General features: G+C 41.2%; 1 protein-coding gene across 1 annotated transcript; it reads left to right on the forward strand.

The window, feature by feature from the left end:
- Positions 1-1,800: 1,800 nt before the first annotated feature.
- Positions 1,801-9,259, forward strand: LOC111862827 (PSME3-interacting protein). Its single transcript, XM_023848553.2, has 6 exons — positions 1,801-1,954; positions 2,227-2,332; positions 2,887-2,985; positions 4,446-4,659; positions 5,584-5,690; positions 7,593-9,259. The coding sequence occupies exons 2-6, from the start codon at positions 2,236-2,238 to the stop codon at positions 7,910-7,912; spliced, it is 837 nt and encodes a 278-aa protein (XP_023704321.1). The 5' UTR covers positions 1,801-1,954; positions 2,227-2,235; the 3' UTR covers positions 7,913-9,259.
- Positions 9,260-23,387: the final 14,128 nt, after the last annotated feature.

A 23,387-nucleotide genomic window follows, 5' to 3' on the forward strand; every position in this document is an offset into this window, starting at 1 on the left:
TGTTCCAAGTTGAAACTTTGTTGTCACTGTCATTATGAATCGACATCCTTAGATGTCTATTATCCAGGTAAGATCGATACAGTGCAAGATTCCTTCCATTAATACCATAAAATTTCAATGTAGATAATAAAAGTCCCATGCTCAACACAAATGCTTTCTCCAAGTCATAAAAGATCCCTCCCACTAATAATTTGTTGTTCATTGAATTTAAAATCTCCGTTGTTACTTTATAGGTTGCATCATCTGTCTTCAATCCTGTTCTGAAGTCATATTGTTCCTTACTTAGTGGGAGCCTCAACGTCTCACAACCCTATGTGCCTTCACGGCCTGGTACAGGGATAGCTTTACTTACTTCTACTTTTGTGTATTCTGATAGTCTGTTGCTGGTCCGTCGAGACTACCCAGTCTCACCCCAGTAGACAGCAATCTTTATAGTCACAGGGCAGAGCCACAAATGTCTTCCAACCATGTAGCGACATTGCGAAGGGTGTGATGGAGGGGAATATGATAGGAAGAACAGGATGCCTGGATTGCAAAAATATTTATTGCCTTTTTGAGAACAGAAGGAGAAATTGTGCAAACTGGATAGTGAATGTAAGATTTGAGGTTTTCACGGCGGTGACTATGAAGAAAGCCGTCTTCTGGGATGTAGCGCCATGTAGAAATTGTGTTAACCGACGTTTCGGAGGAACATATCGCCTCCATCTTCATGATAGAAGACAACATCAAATCAGTGGGCCTGCTTCCAAAGAAAGTATTTAGTTTCCTCTGGCTGGTCAAAGATAGCCTGGGACTAAGGACACCAGGTGTATACAATATCCCACGCGAGTGCGGCAAGTTCTGTATTGGGCAGACTTCCGTTCTGTGGACACGAGGTTGAAGGAGCATCAGCGGCACATCCGTCTCGAACATCCAGACAAGTCAGCTATCGCTGAACATAGCATCGATTTGGGACACCACATTCAGCTTCAGAATACCTCCATCCTCGCTACCAAGACGGATCGCATCATTAGGGAGGCCATTGAGATTGAACTGCATCCCGACAATATGAACAGAGGTGGGGTTTTGTCTCAGCAAGTCAATGAAGTCTCTGCTCTGTTCCCTCAAGTAACCTCCGAAATACGGCAGACCTATAGGCCACTCAGGTCCATCGCAGCCCCCCCCCCCCCAAGCTACAGGGTTAATGCCCTCCATTTAACCTTCCCTTCTCTCCCTCTAACACATACTCTATACCCTCTATACCAGCTCTGGCCCACTACCTGCTGGCTATTCCAGCAGACCCTCCCTCTCCTCCCCTCTACTATTTCCCCATGTAGCCACACTCCTCTCCTTCTCTTATACAGCTGTGTTTACTCGACTGGATTCAGTCTGTTGCACCTGCTCTGCTGGTTAGCTTGCGGATTTTTTCTTGTCTTCTACCCTGAAGATGGAGGCGATACATTCCTCCGAAACGTCGGTTAACACAATTTCTACACGGCGCCACATCCCAGAAGACTGCTTTCTTTCTGGATAGTGAATGTTTCTACCGACTGACCTACGTTCCTTTGCAGTGCAAGGGGCTCGAATTGAAGGAAATAATTATGGTTGTGACAACGTTGTGGGGTGGAGAATGGTAAGGAGCAGATAGTAGTTAACGTTTTGGCCGGCTGAGCTATTGGCAATGGTTACCGATGTTTACTGTCGGCAGGGCTCGTGTGTTGGTCCGTTCGCAGTGACGACCGTGGCGACGGTGGCAACCATCCGGAGTAAGTAATCTGTGAATCTGTGGTAATATGCGATTGGCCCACATAGCCTACATGGCCTACATAGAGCGTATAGGCTCCGTTCCTAGTTGCTATGGTTGTTATGGCCGTTATGGCGGTTACAATTTGTTAGAATTGTTAGGAGCGATCAATGATGTTGGATGTATTTTGAAGTTTTGTATTGTACCACATTGCTACACAGTTATTAAAAGGTGAGAATGAGAATGAAATGTGAATTATATATCTGCAAATATGTAGGTTGAAGGTATTCCAATATTACCGCCCGTTTTGCTTATATCACCTCTGTCGTTTCTTTCATGAAGAGATAACGAAAGCATTATTTAGACTGTGTTTAGTATGTACGGATTGTTTGGCATGAATGTTTTGTTGGTAGGTTGGCATAGTTCCGATAATTCAGATCGAATACCCACGAAAGTGGTAAATTTGGCAAGCGTATTTATTTGTTTTGTTTATTTTCCCACTGACTGCTACAATGAGTTCTGGTTTCATCTCGGAAACAGAATTAGCAGAACAACGGCGTATTCGACAAGAAGAATGGGAGAAGGTCCGAAAGCCCGGTCAGCCAGAAGGTGCGTGAGAGCCATTTGTATAAGTAACTTAAATGTAACAATACGAATAATGCACGAAATGTTTTGACGTTGGCAACCCATAATTCCATCTAACATTTCCTTTTTCCCAGGGCGAAACGATCTGTTGAATTTTGCTGTCCAAAATGTTTAGTCATTAATGTTGAAATGTACCAGGCAGTGTTACATAATTTTATGTTTTAAATGAAAGTGTAGTATGTTAACAAAACATTTACAAATGTTTTGGAAGTAGGGAGGTTTTTGGAATGATCCAGGCTGTTTTTGAATGATGTGAGAATCGGTATTTGTAAACTCGGTTCATTCGGGCCATGCATTTCAGAGATACATATTGGCTCCTTCTGTTGGACCTAACAGAGTATGTTTTATACTTTTTTGCCTGATAAATGAACAGGACTCAGGTTCCAAAATGTTGTGTTTCTTTGACCAAAATGAGAGCACAGTAAATGTACAAAATGTAATTTTAATAGGAATCTGTATGATACAGTTTTTAGAGTTACATTATTCTGTAGTGTCCATGTAGATTTATTACTTTTCAGAATGTCCAGAGGGAGAGTATGATCATCGCTCATTGTTCGAACGTCTCGAGGAGCAGAAACGTAAACGGGAACTTGAATATGAAGAAGCACACAAGCTCAGTAAGTTACCTAGTACCACAGTGTTAGGAACCTATAAAATGGCCTATTTTGCTTTATGTCATCTTAAACTTCATTAAAATAATTTATCTGTCTCGAGCTTTCACGACACCCTTCCCTAAAATTAAAAACCATACCTCTACTAAAGAAACTGAAAATATAATTAAGTCTTTAAAACCAAAAAATTCTTGTGGGTATGATGAAATTCCGGTTGTAATTTTAAAAATCAGCATGCCTCTCATTAGTGCCCCAACTTGGTTGGAATATTCAGAAATAAAATCACTATTTAAAATGGAAATAAAACCATTATGTCTAACTACAGAACTATATGATTAGTGACATCCTTTTCAAAAGTTGTTGAAAAGGTTATATATGCAAGACTGCACCAATATACAGCGAGTAACAACACATTAGCAAATGAACAGTGTGGTTTAGGGAGTAATTCATCTACAGAAATGGCCTCCTATAAATTAATTAATGAAATGCACTGAATAACAAAATATTAGTTGGTGGCATTTTCTGTGATTTGAAGAAAGCTTTTGACTGTCGATATTTTACTGTCTAAACTTGAAATTTACTGAATAGTTGGTAAGGTCAATGTATTGGTAAAATCCTACCTCAGAGATAGATTCCAGAGAGTTGTCATCAATAATTGGCAGATGCTGAGGAGATGAGGGTGAATAGTCCAGCCCATGCCACATTACTCTGCACTGTCCATTGTGACGCCGAGAAGTGCTGTCCAGTGAAGCATGAATGTGTTGCAGATACAGTCTCTGCTATTCTGAACACAGTCATGCATAAACTTACGATTTCCTGAGTTAGAACATCCTGGACTTATGATTTCATTAATAACACCATTGCATTTGTGCTTTGAATTGTTGGACTTACTACTCAGCAGCTTGTTCAGAAAGCCCCAAATCCCAGTGACCACTCTTCCTCTGCCATTCCAAAATCACGCCCTGCTATTTAGTGCTCCATCCAGTTTCACACTTTAATGCAAGAAATATGGTCCTTATTTTTCCTTGTCACATTAGCATCCATTTGTCTATATCCTTCTAAATTGCAACACTTGTTTTACACCTCAGTATATTCTTTAACACTTAACACTACATGTTTCGGCCTCATAGGGCCATCTTCAGGTGTTCTATTACAGATATTCAATCAAGACCTTGTTAAAACTGCTACGCTGTTTCGCTGTTCCAGTTCATTTTAAAAAACTACACGCTGCAGTCCTCCTTTAATTAAAATGAAATAAAAGTCTTTTATAATTTGTTGTTTCACTTCACTCAGGGTGTCGTCACTTCTGTAAAATATATTAAAATGTTTTCCCCGGCAGCTGGTTCCTCACATTAGTTATTTGCACCTGGTTTTCGTTTCCTCCTCACCATGTGGTGTTGTCTTTACTAGTCTTTCCTTGTTACTTTGAATCTTTTGTGTAACATACTGATGCAAATTTTTCACAGAAAACATGATAAAGGGTTTAGATGATGATGAGGTGGAGTTTCTGGACCTCGTTGATCGCAGCAAATTGGAAGAAGAGAGACGAAAGTGTGCAGAAGAGGCACGTGAGATGAAGGACTTCCGAGATGCGGTCGCAACCCTTCAGGAACGTTCACTGGAGGAGAGGATTCACACAGAAATTCGTTCTCGCCCTCCCACTCAGAGTGGTACCACCAGGTACTTATCAGTTTTGTATATAGTTAGGCTGTTAATATCATGGGCCAGCAGTCCAGTGACATAGTGAACAGTTCCTAAAAATGGTACCTTCAGATTTTCGTAAAAAATATTTTGCTTTTTAAACAGTCTCGTGGAGTGCACAAGTAGAAATCATATTTATTTTGTTTGATTTATGGTTCTCATGACAGTGAGGCTGGAGAGGGCTGGTATAAGTTCGCTGACGTTTTGACCTTGGAGATGGAGGCAGTGAATTCCTCCAAATTGAAAATACCGAATTGCGTGGTGTCACATCTCAGAAAACAGTACTTTCCTCGTTTGTGTTGTTTTCTTGTGCTATTTAGTTTGGAATAGATTTTTAGGTGGTATTTAAGGCTTGTACTGAGGCCATATAAAGAAGTCTGATGGATCTACCCCACTGTCTCTCCCCCAAAGTTGATATGCTTTCCACTCCGGTGGTTCTTTATGTTCCCTTCCAGTGTAGCCACTCTCTTCACATGACTCTCACAAATGCTGGGGACAAGTGTTTTTGCCTGAATAATACAGACCAAACAGGTTGGTCTAGAGGCAGTGATCTAGACACATCTGGAAGCTGCTTGGTTTGAAACTCAACCAGGAAACCAGCTACCCTGAACTGAGATTTTTGTGGTTTTACTCAGTTCCTGCACGCAAATTTCAGGAGAGTACCTTGATTAGGCCGTTGCAGATCCTGCAGATTCATTGTGAATGAACCATCCTGCCGTCTGATGTTATGTAATTTAGATTCTGACAGTGTTGTTTAATAATCCACAAAAATTTGACAGGCTGGAGTAGAACACGTGATTAGGCAGAGAGCCCCAAGCACTGTCAATACCACCATTAGTGGCCTCAGTACAGCTATGATCTCCTTGAAAGGTTATGTTACTTGCACATTTTGCTGTTTATCAGTGGACGCAGCTCTCAGGTGCGACTGCTGGCAGGAGCAGTAGTCAGAAAGCGACCAGCTGAGTGTTCTGCCCAGGTTCCAGACAAGAAGCCTTGTACTGACAACAAAGGTTTGATGCATTACTCTAACATAGTTTTAGAGTAACGTTTCTTGTGTGTAAGATGGTTATGAATGTTTGTCAAAGGAATGCAGCTTTATCCTTGGCACTGGATAGAGGTGAACAGTCATCTTGATGGTGGGGCTTCTTATGTCTTCAGGTATAATTCCCTGAAGACAATTGTATAGGAGGCTGGGTGAGCCAGTCTGAATATGGGTCTACTTCTGGTAGATACGTAGGTAAGTCAATAAGAATGTAAGATTTGAGGCTTTCACGGCGGTGACTATGAAGAAAGCAGTCTTCTGGGATTTGGCACTGTGTATATGTGGTGTTAACCGACGTTTCGGAGGAACGTATCGCCCCCATCTTCAGGGTTGAAGAAAAAGTATAAGTAAATCTGCAAGCAACAACACCGTGAGACACGGTCAAACAGACTAGTCCGTTTGACCGTGTCTCACGGTGTTGTCGCTTGCAGATTTACTTATACTTTTTCTTCAACCCTGAAGATGGGGGCGATACGTTCCTCCGAAACGTCGGTTAACACCACATATACACGGTGCCAAATCCCAGAAGAAGTCAATAAGTAAGTTACAAATGGATATAGAACTTAAACAAATAAGAGTACTGATTTGAAAAATGATTTTATTTCTCAACATAATCTCCCTGTACATTGAAGGACTTGTTCCATCCTTTCACAAGCCCCTGAAAACCAGCAGCATACAATTCTCTGGGCTGCTGTCGGAGCCAGGCGGTGACTGGGATCACGAAGGCATACTGCTCACTGCGTTCCAGTTTCAAGGACAAACCATAAATGCCAACTCCTACTGAAACATCCTCAGGAAACTTCGTAAGGCCATTCAACAGAAGTGACCAGAACCCCTCACCAAAGGCGTGTTGATCTTGCATGACAATGCGCGCCCCCATACTGCCAACAAGATAAATGAGACGCTGCAACATTTCAAGTGGGAAGTCCTCGAGCATCCTCCTTATAGTCCCAACCTTGCTCCAAGCGATTTACATTTGTTCGGCCCTCTCAAACATCATCTTTCAGCTGAACATTTTCCTGACGATGAAGCTGTAGAAAGGGAAGTCACCACCTGGTTCCGACAGCAGTCCAAAGAATTTTATGCTGCTGGTTTTCAGGGGCTTGTGAAACGATGGAACAAGTCCCTCAATGTACAGGGAGATTATGTTGAGAAATAAAAGCATTTTTCAAATCAGTACTCTTATTTAAGTTCTATATCAATTTGTAACTTACTTATTGACTTATCCTCGTAAGAGATGCTTCATTTTGAATTGCACATATTGACTGAAATGCTTGATTATGGATAAATAATTTGGTTAATAATTTGAACTGTAGGTTTGGGAGTACACATTGCCAGATGTGGTAAGTTTCCGAAACATTGTTTGCCAGGATGGCATATGCAGTAGTGTAACAGGGTGATTCAGTGACTTCCATCCATTTCCCCAAGGCATGAGGCTTCCATTTGAGGGGGTTGAAGTGCATACAGTGAGACTGGTTAGCAGTTTGTAATTTTGACTTCAGTTGGTCTTGGATGCCATTAGTTACCACATCGAACTAGTTTTCCATTGAGAGATTATTCCCTCGATTTTGTTATACCAATAAATAGCGAAGTTATTCCTGTACATGAGTATAGCAAACGATATGTGCAATTGAACATGTTTTTAATCATCTGCATTATTTTTGAACTTGCAATGTATAGATTATTGAAAGGCTTTGTCTTCATTTTCCTGTGTAGACAACCTATCACTTGGGTACCGGAGACGGATTTAGATATTTTGGATATCCAAATGTCAGATGAGGAAGGGTAGAGGCAATTGATTCACTGTCATTGCTTCCCTGTGTTCTACATAAAACATTTTGCTGTAGATGTAATGTCTATCGCTTTGCAGACAGAGCAGCAGTGAGTGAAGATGCAGATTCCTCTGAATCTCCCGTTACAGCAGCACAGGTCTTGGACACAAAAAGTGGCGAAGATGTGTTGAAAAAGAGAAAGTATCCCGATGAAGAAGTGCAGAATGGGGACTCCACTTCTGTGGGTCTGCAATGTATTGGTATTCTGCCTGGCTTGGGTGTATATCCTGATTCAAGCGATAGTGAACAGAGTTCAGATACGGATCAAGAACTGGCATTTCCTTCAGGTTATGACTTGCTGGGTCGTAAAATAACACCACAAACCAAATCAAAGGCTACTACATCTTCGAGCAAGTAAACCGTTGAGATAACGTATGGATAAGCAGCCAACACTACGTCACTCTGATGCCTTGAGTACTCTACCAGAGCTGTGCTTGTTTTCAACTCTTGCAGTGATGTTGAGTAAGCACAGTGCAGCACAAACCAGAACAAACCCTTCATGTGGGGATGCAAGTTAACACTTTTACCGTTAGGTGTATTGAGTTGCACAATTAAGAGGCAAGTACCACTGTGTGGCACCCCACTTCATGATTTTCACTTTTTTGTAAGGAAGTGCCTACTTTTCCATAAGATTTGTTGTGGCTAATACAGTCCCCAAGTTTGTTGGCAATAACAGTATGACTAGCATATGTATCTCCATGAATGATACTGCATGGGGATTGGAAAAGTTCTGAAAATCTAGTATCCGGGTCAGTATTTTAATTGTCAGAAAAAGGTGCATCAGTATTTCTGTCAGCTACAGTCAGCTTGCAAGATTTATTTTTTTCCTGTCATAGTGTTTGTTCTGAACTCACGCCCAAACCCGACACAAGTTAATGAGAAAGATTCATTTAAAAGAGGCGCTAGGTCTTGTGAGTTACTAAATTGCCTTGGTTTGCCATTCTTTTGTGCAAGATGTAACAAGTGAGATTGCTGTAATTCTAAAGGTCAACTAGTGAATGCCAAATGGGGAAATATTTGCCAACCCAGTTTTTCAGCTTCCCCCCACCAACCCCAGGCACTGCTTTAACCCATGTATACGAGGTGTGTTCAAAAAATGACGGGAATTTCCGTATTTTGGAAAAAATATTTATTCATTCGTCTACATTAATGTTGTCGCCTTCAAAATAGTCCCCATTCGATATTATGCACTTATGCCAGCGCTTCTTCCAATCATCGAAACACTTCTCAAACTCGATTTTTGGGATAGCCTTTAGCTCTTTCAGCGATGCGCTTTTAATGTCATCTATGCTTGTAAAACGACGGCCCTTTAAGGTTCTCTTTATTTTTGGAAATAGGAAAAAGTCACACGGAGCCATGTCTGGCGAATATGGAGGCTGGGGCATCGTTACAGTATTGTTTTTGGCCAAGAATTCACGAACAAGCAACGAAGTGTGAGCAGGTGCATTATCGTGGTGCAAAAGCCATGAATTGTTTTTCCACAAATCCGGGCCTTTTTTTCGGATTGCCTCACGCAAACGGCGTTGAACTTTCAGGTAGTACTCCTTATTGACCGTTTGACCTTGAGGCAAGAATTCATGATGCACTATGCCATTAAAATTGAAGAACACAGTAAGCATAACCTTCACGTTCGAACGCACTTGTCGAGCCTTTTTCGGTCTTGGCGATCCAGGATGCTTCCACTGAGACGATTGAGCCTTAGTTTCAACGTCATATCCGTAAACCCATGTTTCGTCACCTGTTATAACACNATGAGTGCAAAAATTCTGTGTTGCCCAGTAAATCATACCGTTAAGAGATCCAATTGTATTTGAACCCAACCTGATACCAAAATCTAATCTGACCGTGTGAAGTTATGGGTACAATGAAGTAAGTCTATTTTTCATGTCAGTAGTTTTATCTTTCAGTGACACAAGAGTTAACTTTAAGCTGCATTTTGAAACCTGAACGTGCTAAGTGAATTGCTTTAGCATCTAGTTGTATTTAACTTAATTTGTAATGCAGCGAAATCCCTTATGTAATTAGTGCGTGGGGGAATTCGCTTTCATTCTATTAAATGTGGCATTTTAATAAATGGGGATTATGTAGACTTGCGCAGCTGTTCGTCTTATACAACTCACTTTGTACAATTGTGAAGAAATTATTATTTACAAATGTAGTTTAAGAAACTGTTTCTGCACAGATAAATACAATTGCATTGCCATTAATGTCAAATTAATCTCTCAAATAATTAATGACATAAGTAAACAATGAAAGAACCTCGGTTGAGAATCAAAGCAGCTATGCTGCCACAAGCAGTGAGGTTTTGTTGCAGGTTTAGTATATGACATCACTTGCCAAAGATTATCATTCTCTAGTATCAATTTCTGTCAGAGAAAATATGAATGTCAGTTTTTCTGACCGTGAACCCGCTAAATTGAGGTACAGGTTCTGGAAAGTCAGAAATTCTTAAATTAAATGAGCATTACTTACTAAACTGAAATTCATGAAATATGGGAAGATAATGCATTCTGTATGTTGAGTTTCTTCTAGGACCAGAAATAAATGTTTGCTTTCCACAGTGTTATGACTGTCTTCTCATATTTTTAATTTGGAATCAGAGGGCTCTGATTTATATTTATCTTTTTTTTTTCTTTTTATGCAAAAGTTGGGCTGGTGAAATATACGGTTCAGATGTGTTCATCCCTCCTAAGAAAGTGCTGAAAGACTGTAGATTCAGATGGTGTGAAGACATCAAGATTGTGCTGTGGCGGTGCAGTGATTCCAGCACCAGTCCACGAAGTTCCCTGTAGAAGGGATCTGTCAACTGATGCATCACTGGTATGGATGCCTGCCTGCCTCAGCACCTGTTGAGACTATTTGTAACTCCTTCACAATAGTTATGACATTGCCAGCCACTGGAAATAGCTATCTTTAAAAAGGAAAGTTGTTTGAAACTAAACAGGTGTTGTCTACCAGTGTCTAAGCACATTTTCAGCCCAAAGATATATTTCAATATCATCCATTCATGCAGTGGTTTTACATGGGGCCTAACCCATAATTTCCTTAAATTTTATTAGTATGGCTTGTTTCCTTTAAGTGTGCTACATATCTGACCCCTTGGATGTAGTTGCCTTGGTAATACTGCATGTATTATAGATACCATTAAGCTATGAATTGTGTAACTTTTTCCATTTCCAAATCGATGAGGGTTAAATAGATTCATATTTTTTTAACCTTTAGTTTCCCTGAGGGACCTTCCATACTTAAAGTAGAATAAGTTTATAAAAACACTATTGTAACATTATTTGTGGATAGCCACACAATATCACACTACATACACACGGGTGAAAGCATCTGCTTGGATATGTAAAGCGATGAACTCCAGTGAATCATCAAACTGATAAAGGTGTTTGTATACTGAAGATAAACTGTGTCTAAAACATCTTTTGAGGGTGCGTCATCATCAGGTAGTAACAAATATCATAAGAAAGTTCTCAGATTTTATTTCTTACATGTGATGGGAACAGGAATTGCCATATTGGAAATCTTGTTCAGCAAACAAGATTCCCCCCCATACGTTTGCAAGCACGAAGTTTGATGTACCCCAAAAATATTTTATATGGAAAACTTCGCAATGCTTGCAGAGTGCTGATTGTGCAGAGAATTTTCCTAAAGTTTCTTGGTTGGACTGGTCCTACAGACAAATTTATAGTGACTGGCTACAGGCTGGATGACTGAGGGGTCGGAGTTCAAGTCCGGATAGAGTCAAGAATTTTCTCATCTCCAAGTCACAGACCGGCTCTGGTGTCCACCCAACCTCTTATCCAATGGGTACCAGGGACTCTTTCCCCAGGGTTAAAGCAGCAGGCCTGTGAAGCTGACCACTCCCAACTAGTGCTAAGGTCAAGAAAATGTGGATCTATACATCCACTGCCTCATATGCCTTCATAAGCACAGGGACAACTTTACCTTTTACCTTATTGTTTTCAGAGCCCCAGAGTACATATGTATATGTATGTCCTTTGACATTTCTTTATTCTAAATAGCCAAAAGAACTTCACATAGGAAGGATTAAGTGCTGAAATAGGCACCTGATTTAGCATTACCAAAATGAGAAATCTAGACTTAAATTCAGGAGATGTTTGATACATATTTCAGCTGCAACATTGGCTGTCCTGATTGAGGCAAATGCTGGGTTCTTACCTTGATTAGACCATGACTGCTTCCTTCAAAATTTTTCCCAACTGTCATAACATGGAATTGTAATATAGCAAAATGATCATTTAACATTTCTGTGACAGCTGGCTTCAGAAGTAATGCATGTGATTTACATTTGGGAGAAGCCTGAAAATGATTATACTGTTTGAGATTTTTCATGGTTTTCCTCCTTTTCTGCCAAATTCCCTGATAATACCTTATAATGGATGCTTCCTTCCACATCCTTTCCAATTCATTAATTGGTAATCATTGAGCACTGGATAATCCGAGCCACCCAGAAAATGAAGCTAGAAATGGACCATCGGAATTAATTAATATAGGAAAACCCTTAAATTTGGAAACATGAATTGGGGTTTGTGCTGTGTCATGAAGTATCTGGCATTCTTTATGATCAGTGTGGCAGAAGTTCGTTGTCAGGTTATGTATTGCCAATGCTCGAACTCTGCTCAAAGCCGGATTATCGGTTTCATATTGCTCAAGGTGGCAGAATGGAACGACGTGCTTAATTGGTGCATGCATGACTTACAAACGAAACCTGAACATGAAGGCGATTTATTTCGCCAGGACATCGGTGGGCTTCTACCGAATTGCATGGTTTTGCAGACTGGATGATGACCTCAAGTCTGGTAATATGCCATAACATGTCATGAAAATCAGTTAAGCTGTTCTCAAGTTTATTTATTACATATGGAAGAATGGACCGAGCAATCTTACTATGTACTACTGATGGCTACTGACAGTTTCGATTCGAATGGGAGGATTTGCATCTTGCGAATCTTTATAACCAGCGCCTTTGTCCTTTGACAATCATGGTTAGAATGAACATTTTGCTATAATTTCATTTTCTGCCGTCCTCAGCGCTAGCGCGTGTTTGATGTGTCCGCCATCTATTAGGAATTTGAGTAACTTTTTACGGAATATTGCTATAATTTCATTTTCTGCCGTCCTTAGCGCTAGCGCGAGGTTCTTGTATCCGCTATCTGTTAGGAAATTGGTCAACTTCTTACGGAATTGTTACGCAGCAGTACATTAGATCCATTAGATCGAGGTGTCAAGAACTAAGTTCCGGTAAAGGCCGCGCCAAAGCTCAAGCGGTTAGTCGCTGGCTTCCCACCGGGTCTGGTCAAGTGGGATTTGTGGTGGACATAGTGGCGCTGAGACGGGTTTTCTCCGAGTACTTCGGTTTCCCCTGCCAATCTTCATTCCACCAAATTTTCCATCATCATGATCACCCGGGGCAGGCTACAATAGGCCAATCAATGGCCGCCGTGCCGAGTGGACCCAGTTGGACTCCACCCCCCCCCACCCCCCACTAAGCTGAATTAAAAAAAGTTGGGCAAGGAATAGACTCTGGTTCGGCCAAGCATAGAGTGGACAGATGTCATGTATATGCGTAAGTTGAATCATATTGTACGATTGGGTATGGGCGAGGGCACACCAAGGAAACTGGCAACCGCAATTTCTGAGAAATGTCGTCGATTTGAAACAGGCAACTGGTTTCCAGATTAGCAGGTGCACACTGAGGAAACTTATGTTTGGTTAGTTACTCACATCATCTTAAACGAGTGTGTTCGTCTGATGTAATGCATGGTTGTATTTTTTAATTTCGTTCACTTGCCTTCTACAACGGAAGATAATGTAGTGGTAGTTCAGACCGGCATGCTCCATTGCCTGGAAGTTGAGTTTCTCAGTCTTTCCGCTAGTTGTGTTGCCGTTTCCTCAATTTGCGCTGCTCTGTTCAATAACATGTGTTCAATTCAGGCTGATAATAATTCTTGGAAACTGCGGTTTCGTTGTGGTTGCCAGTTTCCTTGATGTGTTCTCGCCCTAGGGTGTTTAAAAATATTATTGTAAATGCTTCTGGGCGATCAGCAAAAATTGAATGTCTGAACCCCTTGTAAAGCAGGCAGTGCCAACTGGTCAAGGTGCATATAATCTTCATGATGGGGGTTGAAATTTGATTCATGTTATATCACAACAAGCATATGACCCATCAAGGAGGTTGGACAAAATAATTTAGTTTTTATTCCTACTCATACTTTCAGAGATGACTCCTAGATATATATGTACTCTGGAGAAGCCTCTCCCGGAAGAAGACTGTGACATCAAGTTATATATCTGAGTGTGTGTGTGTGTGTAAGCATCCAGAGATTTCGTTCGATACAAGCTATATATAGCTTGTATCGAACGAAATCTCTGGATTGCCTGCAGTCCGTCGAGGATTCGAAGCTGATACCTACCGAATACATGGCATGAACTGAATACCGCTGAATTCTAAACACTTCATGGCGTCGAATGTAAGACATTAGGAAGATGGAAAATGATGGCGGAGGGAGAAAGAAATAGAAAGTAAAGAGACAAGCGAGAATCAGCGTAAGCTACTTCAAGTGCATTCGTTTGAGTCAGTCCATCAAACAGAGGTAAACACGTTGGTAGTTAAACGTGACGTGAATTTCTTCTTGGGAGATTTCCTTAGACTTGTTTCTCACGTCCAAACTCCCTGCGACAATTCTGACTTGCAGGATTTGTGCGTCTCACAGCGCTGCTGCATGTTATTTGATCTGCAGAAACGGATGGACTGGCGATAACTTCACTCAAGGCCCTCAAGGCTTGCAGCAGTGCTGGCTCGCCTGGGTAGAGGGATAGGGTGGAGGGAGGGTTGTACACTTGCATCTGAGCTCGTCTTTCGCTTGCTCTGCTTAGTTCGCTGTCACGCGATGTGTTTCTATGTAAAAGTCCGTACAGTGGCGGATGTTTAGTTAGACGACACAAAACACTGGCCCTTTTTAGCCCAATTTCCATATTTTGAAAAAAAAAAAAAATAAAAAAAAAGGCGTATGCAATCTCCATGCTGTCTGTTTATCCCCCGCCCCCATCAGCCTCTGAATGGCTGAACCACTGTTTATGAAACCTGGTGTGTATATCATGGCACCTGAGCTCATTTCAGGGGCATACTTCATAATTCCTTCCCATCAGTCTGTGTGTCTGTATGTGGGTCCCTCCTATCGTGTCTAGTGTTCTTTTATTTCATTTGTTTGTGATTTGTCAAATGAAGCCACGAGTAGCTCAGAATTTTTAGGGTCAGATGCTCGAATAATAGCGATTCGTGATCTGAAAAAAGATTACACGTGCCAAACCAGCATTTTCATGGAGGGACTGAGGAAATCCAAGGAAAAATTCATTTTGAATAAGCAATGTTCCGGCCCCAATTCGAACCGAGCACCCCCCGAATACAAATCAGAAAGTTACCGACTGAGCCACCTTGCTCGAGTCCTCACTGCATCAACAAGACCGTCATTAATAAAATAATGATTTCTCTAATAAAGTTTCCTATTAATTATAAGAGAATAAAGTTATTAAAATACATTATAAAATATATATATATATATTACTAATGCATCCCTGAATATTCGCGAACTACAAATCAGAGCATGAAGGCGTATAGAGCACGTAAAGGCAAAACTCCATTCAATCACCATCACAACACACACATTGAGGTCGAGTGGCCAGCTTCAGGCTCCGATCTTTCATCTAAAAAAAATATGTTTGTTTGTTCATTCCATTGCTTTATGACGCTGTGCTCCAGTTACTTGTCATCTTCATATGTTTTGCACTATGTTTTGGCAGGTTCATTGCGAATGATATGTATGAGAGTATGTCATATGGTCGTGGCCTACTTAGGGTATTCGGGTCGAGCGACTAAGGAACACCACTCAGTCAGCATAGCCGAGGCTAGAGCTCGTGACCCCACGGATAGGAAAGAAGCCTGATAACCACTACACCCGGTACCCACTCGACAACAGCCGGACACAGTGAACAGAGACACACATTGTCCACAGCGAGGCTTGCACAGCGGCAGTCCTGCCGGCTATTATGGAATGTTCCGTCTGTAGACCTGAAAATGGACAGAGATCCATAGTTTGACCTTACGCAAGAAGATAGTGACGGGATTTGTTTCGTCGTCTTCCTCAGTTCCCTCGGGCAGACTTAGGAGTAATAACTTAAAATAGGCCACGCCCACTTCCACATGTTTCCAATTTTTTTTTCCTTGGCACTACAGCCCCAGTGGGCCTAGGCCTACCTCCATGAACTTCATGTTTCCAATTAGCCGGTCACAATCCCATCAGCAATCTAACCTAGACGACGTACGCAGTTAGAACAGCGTCGTTAAAAACTTGGCATGATTCATGACATCAAGTTCCCAGCAGGGAGCGAGGGGCGTGTGCTAATTATCGGGAGGTGCAGCTAGACCCCAGATCGGGGCGCAGACCTCTGCGTGCCCATTAGATTAGCGGCCTATTTGACACGGTGACAAGTACCTGAAGCGAAGTATAGTAAAGGCGCGTCCACATTACTCGTGCTAGTGCTCGTGTGACTCGCTATGCTCGCGAGTAGTGTGGAAGATATGACAAGTCACGAGACAAACAAATTTTAAATTTATAATTTAAAAACTATAGCCAGTAAATTAAAATACGACTACAGCCTATACACACTACGAGTAAATATACGGATCCTCACACGCCGAAAGCTGGCGAGCAACTGAAGTAGTGTGGACGAAGATTTACGAGCACAAGTAAAACTCAGACGAGTCTCCCGACGAGCACAAGCCTGGCGAGCACGAGCACGAGTAATGTGGACGCGCCTTAAGAGTTTAATTCATTCTGGTAGGAGGACCCAACGTTTTATAAACTATTGCTTTGAGAACAATTTAATATTTCTCCCATCTAATTCTAGATCTCCCAATAACTTACTTTCCATTACATTTTCCTACAAAACCATGTATCTCTAATTCCTTCTATGCAAGCTACGTGCCCAGTGCATCATAACGTATAAAACTAGACGACTCGTAATATCCTTCAATGTTCTCATGCGTTAACTCTTCTTAGAGCCACACATTCTCCTGAACGCGGTGCTTTCAAACACTCGTCATTATTTCTCTTCCCTTGAAGCAGAAGCCATGTTTTAAAGCCGTACAGAGCAGTTAGTGAAGTTGTCGTTTCATATATTTACTAGTTGTTATCCTTTTCGAATATATGCGTGATTAAGTACAGTTTAACTAGGCGTTCATGATTTATTAAGAACTCAGGAAATCAACGCTGATCACAGTGACCGCGCTGTCTAAGGCATCACCTGTCTTCGCCTGCTCAAACACTGGGGTCGTGGGTTGGAGTCCCACACGAGGCATCGATATTTGTCTGCGTTTATTCTGTGTTTATGTTGTTCTGTGCAGGTAGCGGCCTTGTGACTGGCTGATCCCCCGTCCAAGGAGTCCTACCGACTGTCTAAATGTTGAGAAACTGACGTGAAAGGACGCCTTTCACGAATGCCTCATGCTTCAGAGGGTACAACAGAATATGAATGAATTAATGAGGAAAGCAACAACTCAACTATCTATTTTAAGTAAGATATGAGGTTTTCAAGGCAGTGACTATGAAGAATGCGCTCTTCTGGTATGTGGTGCCGTGTAGATCTTGTGTGAACCGACGTTTCGGAGCAAAGTGTCGCCTCCATCTTCAGGGTAGAAAAAACCGCGAGCGAGGAACCAGTCTGCAGCCTCCTGCTTACGCTCGTTCCTATGCCCTGAAGATGGAGGCGATACATTCCTCCGAAATGTCGGTTCACACAAGATCTACACGACTCCTCATCCCAGAAGACGGCATTCTTCATTATTTATTTTAATATTATCTTCTGAGTCTCCCTATTGCCCTTTCTTCTATGACGAATTTGAACCACAATTGTGTATACATTAATTTACTTTTCATGAGTGCTACGTGCTCCCTATTTAACTGCGTCGTTCTAACAACGTCAGCTCTGATGAGCTGGTATAGCCCTGTCAGTAACATGACAGGCCATGGAACTAGAAAGCCTGGGTTCGATATGTCTGTCGGATGTGGTGGCACAAAATGAGTACTGTAAGGTCCTTTTTACAGGGGCCTTTCACTCTCCTTCGTGTACTTCGAGAATGACCTCCACGCCACTATACACGTCCAGAGCTAACAACTTAGGACGTGGAAGAAAATTTATCGTTATTTTCATGTTTAATATTCAGCTCGAGAACCTAACGAAAGAAGCGCCAAATTATACATCTGCTGTATCATTAACTTATTCATTTATCTCTCCCGCGTCGAAAATTCCCTCGCAATTTTGTTTCCAAACACCTGTGCTCTTCACTGGGCACGAGAAACTAGATTGTGTAGCCGAGCTGTGATTGGACGGTGCTATCATTCTATATTTATTTAATTTTAAAATCCGAAACAAACGAGGCTTCGCCAAAAATTTAGAGGAGACTTTATGCGTAATATTATTTTATTCGATCTCGGAATATAATATGTGAAATATTTAACACGATAGGAGTGACATCTCGAACCCCCCTCCCTTATTATGACGTGTCCTTCGCACAGGTCAGAGAGCTATCGCGTGTGAGGGAGGTAAGATGTGATAAGCGAGTGCTCCAATTATGCAGCTTCGTATGCATATTTTGTGCAGCTAGGACAGCGTGAATTCCGTAAGTTGTGTTAATTACATGATTTGCAAGTATTTGTGGCTTTGTGTTAATTGTGTTGAGCTAAATGCGTTATAATATCACTCAGAAACCACTTTGAATTAGTTGGTGAACAGCAAGTGCGTACTTCACGAAGTAGGCTGTTTGTAATAGTAGGGAAGTGAGAATTGCACATTTTGCAAGAGTTTCCAGCGTTTTTGCATTATAATTTCAATTTAAGTTGCATATATCATCACTAGTAAATGTATAATTACTATTTACGCAAGTTAATTAGTGTGAAGAAGTTGCAAATTTGGCGGTCTTTTTTGAAAAACAAAACTTAAATATTTGCGATATTCTAAAAGGAACAACTTATTTAGTAGTTCAGAAGCTTTTATTTGCAAAATTTCATAGTAATAACGAATCCACTGCTTTCTAGGAACTGTATAATTTGTAATTTACCTGTTCACATACGCGTATTAAGATGTAGTGTTTACTTCATTTGCTTGTAGCCATATTGGATTTCCGGGGCTTTGGGTGCCATGAGGAGCTCTCTAGAATAAATATAAATTACAAGCTTAATATTATGAATTAATAATTACGATACTTTGTAAGTCCATAGTAATATATTTTTTAGATTTTAATATCAGAATTTCAGATATAAATTTGATTGCTGCCTGTCAGAAATACTGTATTATAATATTTACGAAATATTTAGTTAAACTACGCTGTCCGGATGTAGCCATTTTATATCACATTTTGTCATTGGAGGCCATACACTTGTATTGCCGCCATTTTAACATTAACGACGTAAAAGTTTCAAGGCCAAGCAGTACAGTTTAAATCAATTTAAAGGAGCAGTAAATTATTATGAAAATACCAGTTATGAAATTAAATTCTATGTTAAGACAATTCGACATTGAAGTGCATTCAGTGCACTCTTAATGAGATTGTTTCTACTTTAATTATTTACTTATAAGTAACATAAGTGGGACTGGAAGGAGCAATGGCAGTATTAGAAAGGTTAGTTTTATTATATAAACCATCTGACGAGGTACTACATTCAGTACCATTCTTAATGATGTTATTTATAATTATTCTTTAATTATAATTTTTAATTTATAAGTGATATTACATTTAATTAATATTAATAGCTGATATCTGCCAAGAGCAAGCTAGGGCTTAACATTTAGTGTTAATGTTAGTGGAATTAATTATTTCCAACTGCCATTTCGACGGGTTAGCAAGACTGTCACAACTTGAATTGGCCACGGCAGCATCCTTCCCCATCTCCTGAAGTCATCAAAAACATCTCTCACTGTATCGTCACTGCTCTTCCCAGAAGGTGGCCTGTTACGGGCACTGCAAGAGAGAATGTTGCAGTTCTGCATAAGAGCCCCGTTCCTTCAGGCTCATATTTCAGAGCCCAGTTCAGTCTTATCGGTGGGCCTGCTTCCAGCGCCATCCTCACTGCTTAACCCGCAGTTCTTATGTTGTCTTGGGCATGTTATTGCTAACTGTATCTCACCAGCTAACTGCAGAACTGATTCCATGCAGCTGAGTCCTTCCTGAGAAGCCAGTAGTTGCTCAGCCACTCAAGAAGTTTCCACCATTTTATGGAGACCGCAAGGTTCATTGCTGTGTTCAGAAGAGCCACCGGTCCCTAACCTGAGCCAGACGAATCCAGTTCACATTCTCACATCCTATTTCTCTGAGAATTATTTTAATATTGTCTTTCCATCAATTTCTAGGTTTTCCTAGTGGTCTCTACCTTCAACAGATTCATGGCTATTTCACTTATAGTTCTAGAGTTGTCTTATGTTATTGCTAATTATGTCTAGCTAACCAACTAATTAGACAACTCCTGGGATATGAGCCCTTCCTGAGAATCCAGTAGTTGCTCAGCTACTCTCGAAATTCCCACCATTCTTTGCAACTCCAAGTCCATTGCTGTGTTCACAAGAGCCTGTCACTGGTCTCTATCCTGAGCGAGATGAATACAGTCCACAAACTTACATCCTACTTCTGTGAGATCCATTTTAATATTATCTTCCAATTGATGTGTAGGTTTTTAGTGGTATTTTTACTTCAGGGTTTACCACTAAGAATCTGTATACAATTCTTTTCTCTGTATTCAGATAGAAATCGTGTAACTTGATGTCTCACTTGAAGCACATTGCAGCACATATTGAAGGGTTCCCACTTGTCTTATTCATCATTCTGTTGCCACTGCTGCATTGCGCTGCCTGTACTAATTTGAATTCCCCTGAATCTTATTTAGCTTCGACAGTTCTGTTTATCACATCCAGAACGTAAGTAAATATAGCTCAGGACGCATACACCCAGGTACTTCTGCCATTCGCAAGACATACGAGTCTTCACTGCTCCTGTGTGACGCCCCTAATGAGCGTTTGCTGCCGATTGGTATTCCCGGTAGGCAGAACCGGACTGAACTCAGCCTGATGCCCAGGAACTTATGCAGTTGATACAGTGTCGTGAGGAAACATATCAGCGTTTAACCACTGTGACGAAAAATTCAGCGAAGTGAAGTTCATACAGGTCTTCCAGTAAATCATCAGCCCCGGTGAAGCAGTCTGTTTCAGTCAGACAGCTCAGTGTAAATATTCGTCAGATCAGTTCATGGATAGAGCCCCTGGCATTTGCCACCGACAGACGGACAGACATGATACAAGTAAAGAAAACCTACCTTAAATACCGGTTGAGCTAATAATTTGTCAATTTTGAGAATATTCAGAGGAATATTTTGTGTGAATCCTTTGTCTTATTTTGATTCAAGCAACATTTAAAATATTTTAACATTTCTTATTTCTCTAAATTATATGAATATACTAAAAATGTTACGTCATGGTTTAAAGCTTTTTGAAATTATTCAGAACTTTTTAATTAGTTCGAAATGGAGTTTGTTCCTTCAGTCGGCAGTTCGGCTGTAACTAGATTCATACAGCAATACCAATGATCGTCACAAATGACGTCACAGTTAGATATAGAAATTATTTTATGGCAAGTACCACACATGAGCGTACAAATTACCAACTCTCTGACTAATGCACTAACTACTAACATTTCTTTAATATTGTAGTTGTATTCTTCTCTGCTTATGCATGGCCGGCAACCACTGTCTAATACTGCACGATTTGTACGTTCATCTGTGCCCACTGCCATTGGGTGGTTTACTTCTAGAAACAGAATCTTTGGATTCCATTTAAAAATTGACAGCGGTTAATTAAACTTCACATGCTCTGGATAAATTAATGCACCTGTTAATTCTCTGCCGACACAAAATCACAATTTTATTACACCAGTGATTCATAGACTGTGATATGAGGTTCGTTGCTGGTTCGGGGAGAATCATTAAAGCTCATTTGCAATCTGTCTGGACATTTCGGAACAGGATAATTATAATTAAAAATAACAATTACCATGAATATACAAGCACTTTAATCTGATTACTAACTTGGAGTACAATGGACCCATGCAGATCTTAGCAAGAATGTAAAAACGACTGATTTATGTGACACCTGCACATTAATTTCTAGTTACCAGGCTTAAATTTTAGTCTCTAATATCTGCGACTTGGTTAATTGAAATTGCGTTAAACTGCATTTGTCATTTCAGTCGGTACCCGGGGCTGAGCATAAGAACCAAAGCAGTTTCATGCTTACCGAAGCATTAGCAATATAAAAATGTTACGATAATAGCAACAGAAGGTACAGATTTCTTAGGTGTGACAGGCAAACAGACAGATGGACAAATGTCAGTGAACACGGCCCCCATCCAAGGCCCTGAGATTCTCGTGAGTTTCTTCAGAATTGCCAATATGAGCTTCCTTCATGTGCCAGTAAATACGGCCTCCTTCTAAGGCCCTGAGATTTTCGTGATTTTCCTCAGAATTGCCAATATGAGCTACCTTCGTGTTTCAGTGAACACGGCCTCCTTCTAAGGCCCTGAGAGTCTCGTGATTTTCCTCAGAATTGCCAATATGAGCTACCTTCGTGTTTCAGTGAACACGGCCTCCTTCTAAGGCCCTGAGAGTCTCGTGATTTTCCTCAGAATTGCCAATATGAGCTACCTTCGTGTTTCAGTGAACACGGCCTCCTTCTAAGGCCCTGAGAGTCTCGTGATTTTCCTCAGAATTGCCAATATGAGCTACCTTCGTGTTTCAGTGAACACGGCCTCCTTCTAAGGCCCTGAGAGTCTCGTGATTTTCCTCAGAATTGCCAATATGAGCTACCTTCGTGTTTCAGTGAACACGGCCTCCTTCTAAGGCCCTGAGAGTCTCGTGATTTTCCTCAGAATTGCCAATATGAGCTACCTTCGTGTTTCAGTGAACACGGCCTCCTTCTAAGGCCCTGAGAGTCTCGTGATTTTCCTCAGAATTGCCAATATGAGCTACCTTCGTGTTTCAGTGAACACGGCCTCCTTCTAAGGCCCTGAGAGTCTCGTGATTTTCCTCAGAATTGCCAATATGAGCTACCTTCGTGTTTCAGTGAACACGGCCTCCTTCTAAGGCCCTGAGAGTCTCGTGATTTTCCTCAGAATTGCCAATATGAGCTACCTTCGTGTTTCAGTGAACACGGCCTCCTTCTAAGGCCCTGAGAGTCTCGTGATTTTCCTCAGAATTGCCAATATGAGCTACCTTCGTGTTTCAGTGAACACGGCCTCCTTCTAAGGCCCTGAGAGTCTCGTGATTTTCCTCAGAATTGCCAATATGAGCTACCTTCGTGTTTCAGTGAACACGGCCTCCTTCTAAGGCCCTGAGAGTCTCGTGATTTTCCTCAGAATTGCCAATATGAGCTACCTTCGTGTTTCAGTGAACACGGCCTCCTTCTAAGGCCCTGAGAGTCTCGTGATTTTCCTCAGAATTGCCAATATGAGCTTCCTTCATGTGTCAGTCAACACGGCCTCCTTCTAAGGCCCTGAGAGTATCGTGATTTTCCTCAGAATTGCCAATATGAGCTTTCTTCACGTGTCGGTGAACACAGTCTCCATCTAAGGCCCTGAGATTCTCGTGATTTTCCTCAAAATTGCCAATGTGAGCTACCTTCGTGTTTCAGTGAACACGGCCTCCATCTAAGGCCCTGAGATTTTCGTGATTTTCTTCAGAATTGCCAATAGGAGCTTCCTTCATGTG

Source organism: Cryptotermes secundus, unplaced genomic scaffold (assembly GCF_002891405.2).
Source record: "Cryptotermes secundus unplaced genomic scaffold, Csec_1.0 scaffold462, whole genome shotgun sequence".
NCBI lineage: Eukaryota > Metazoa > Arthropoda > Insecta > Blattodea > Kalotermitidae > Cryptotermes > Cryptotermes secundus.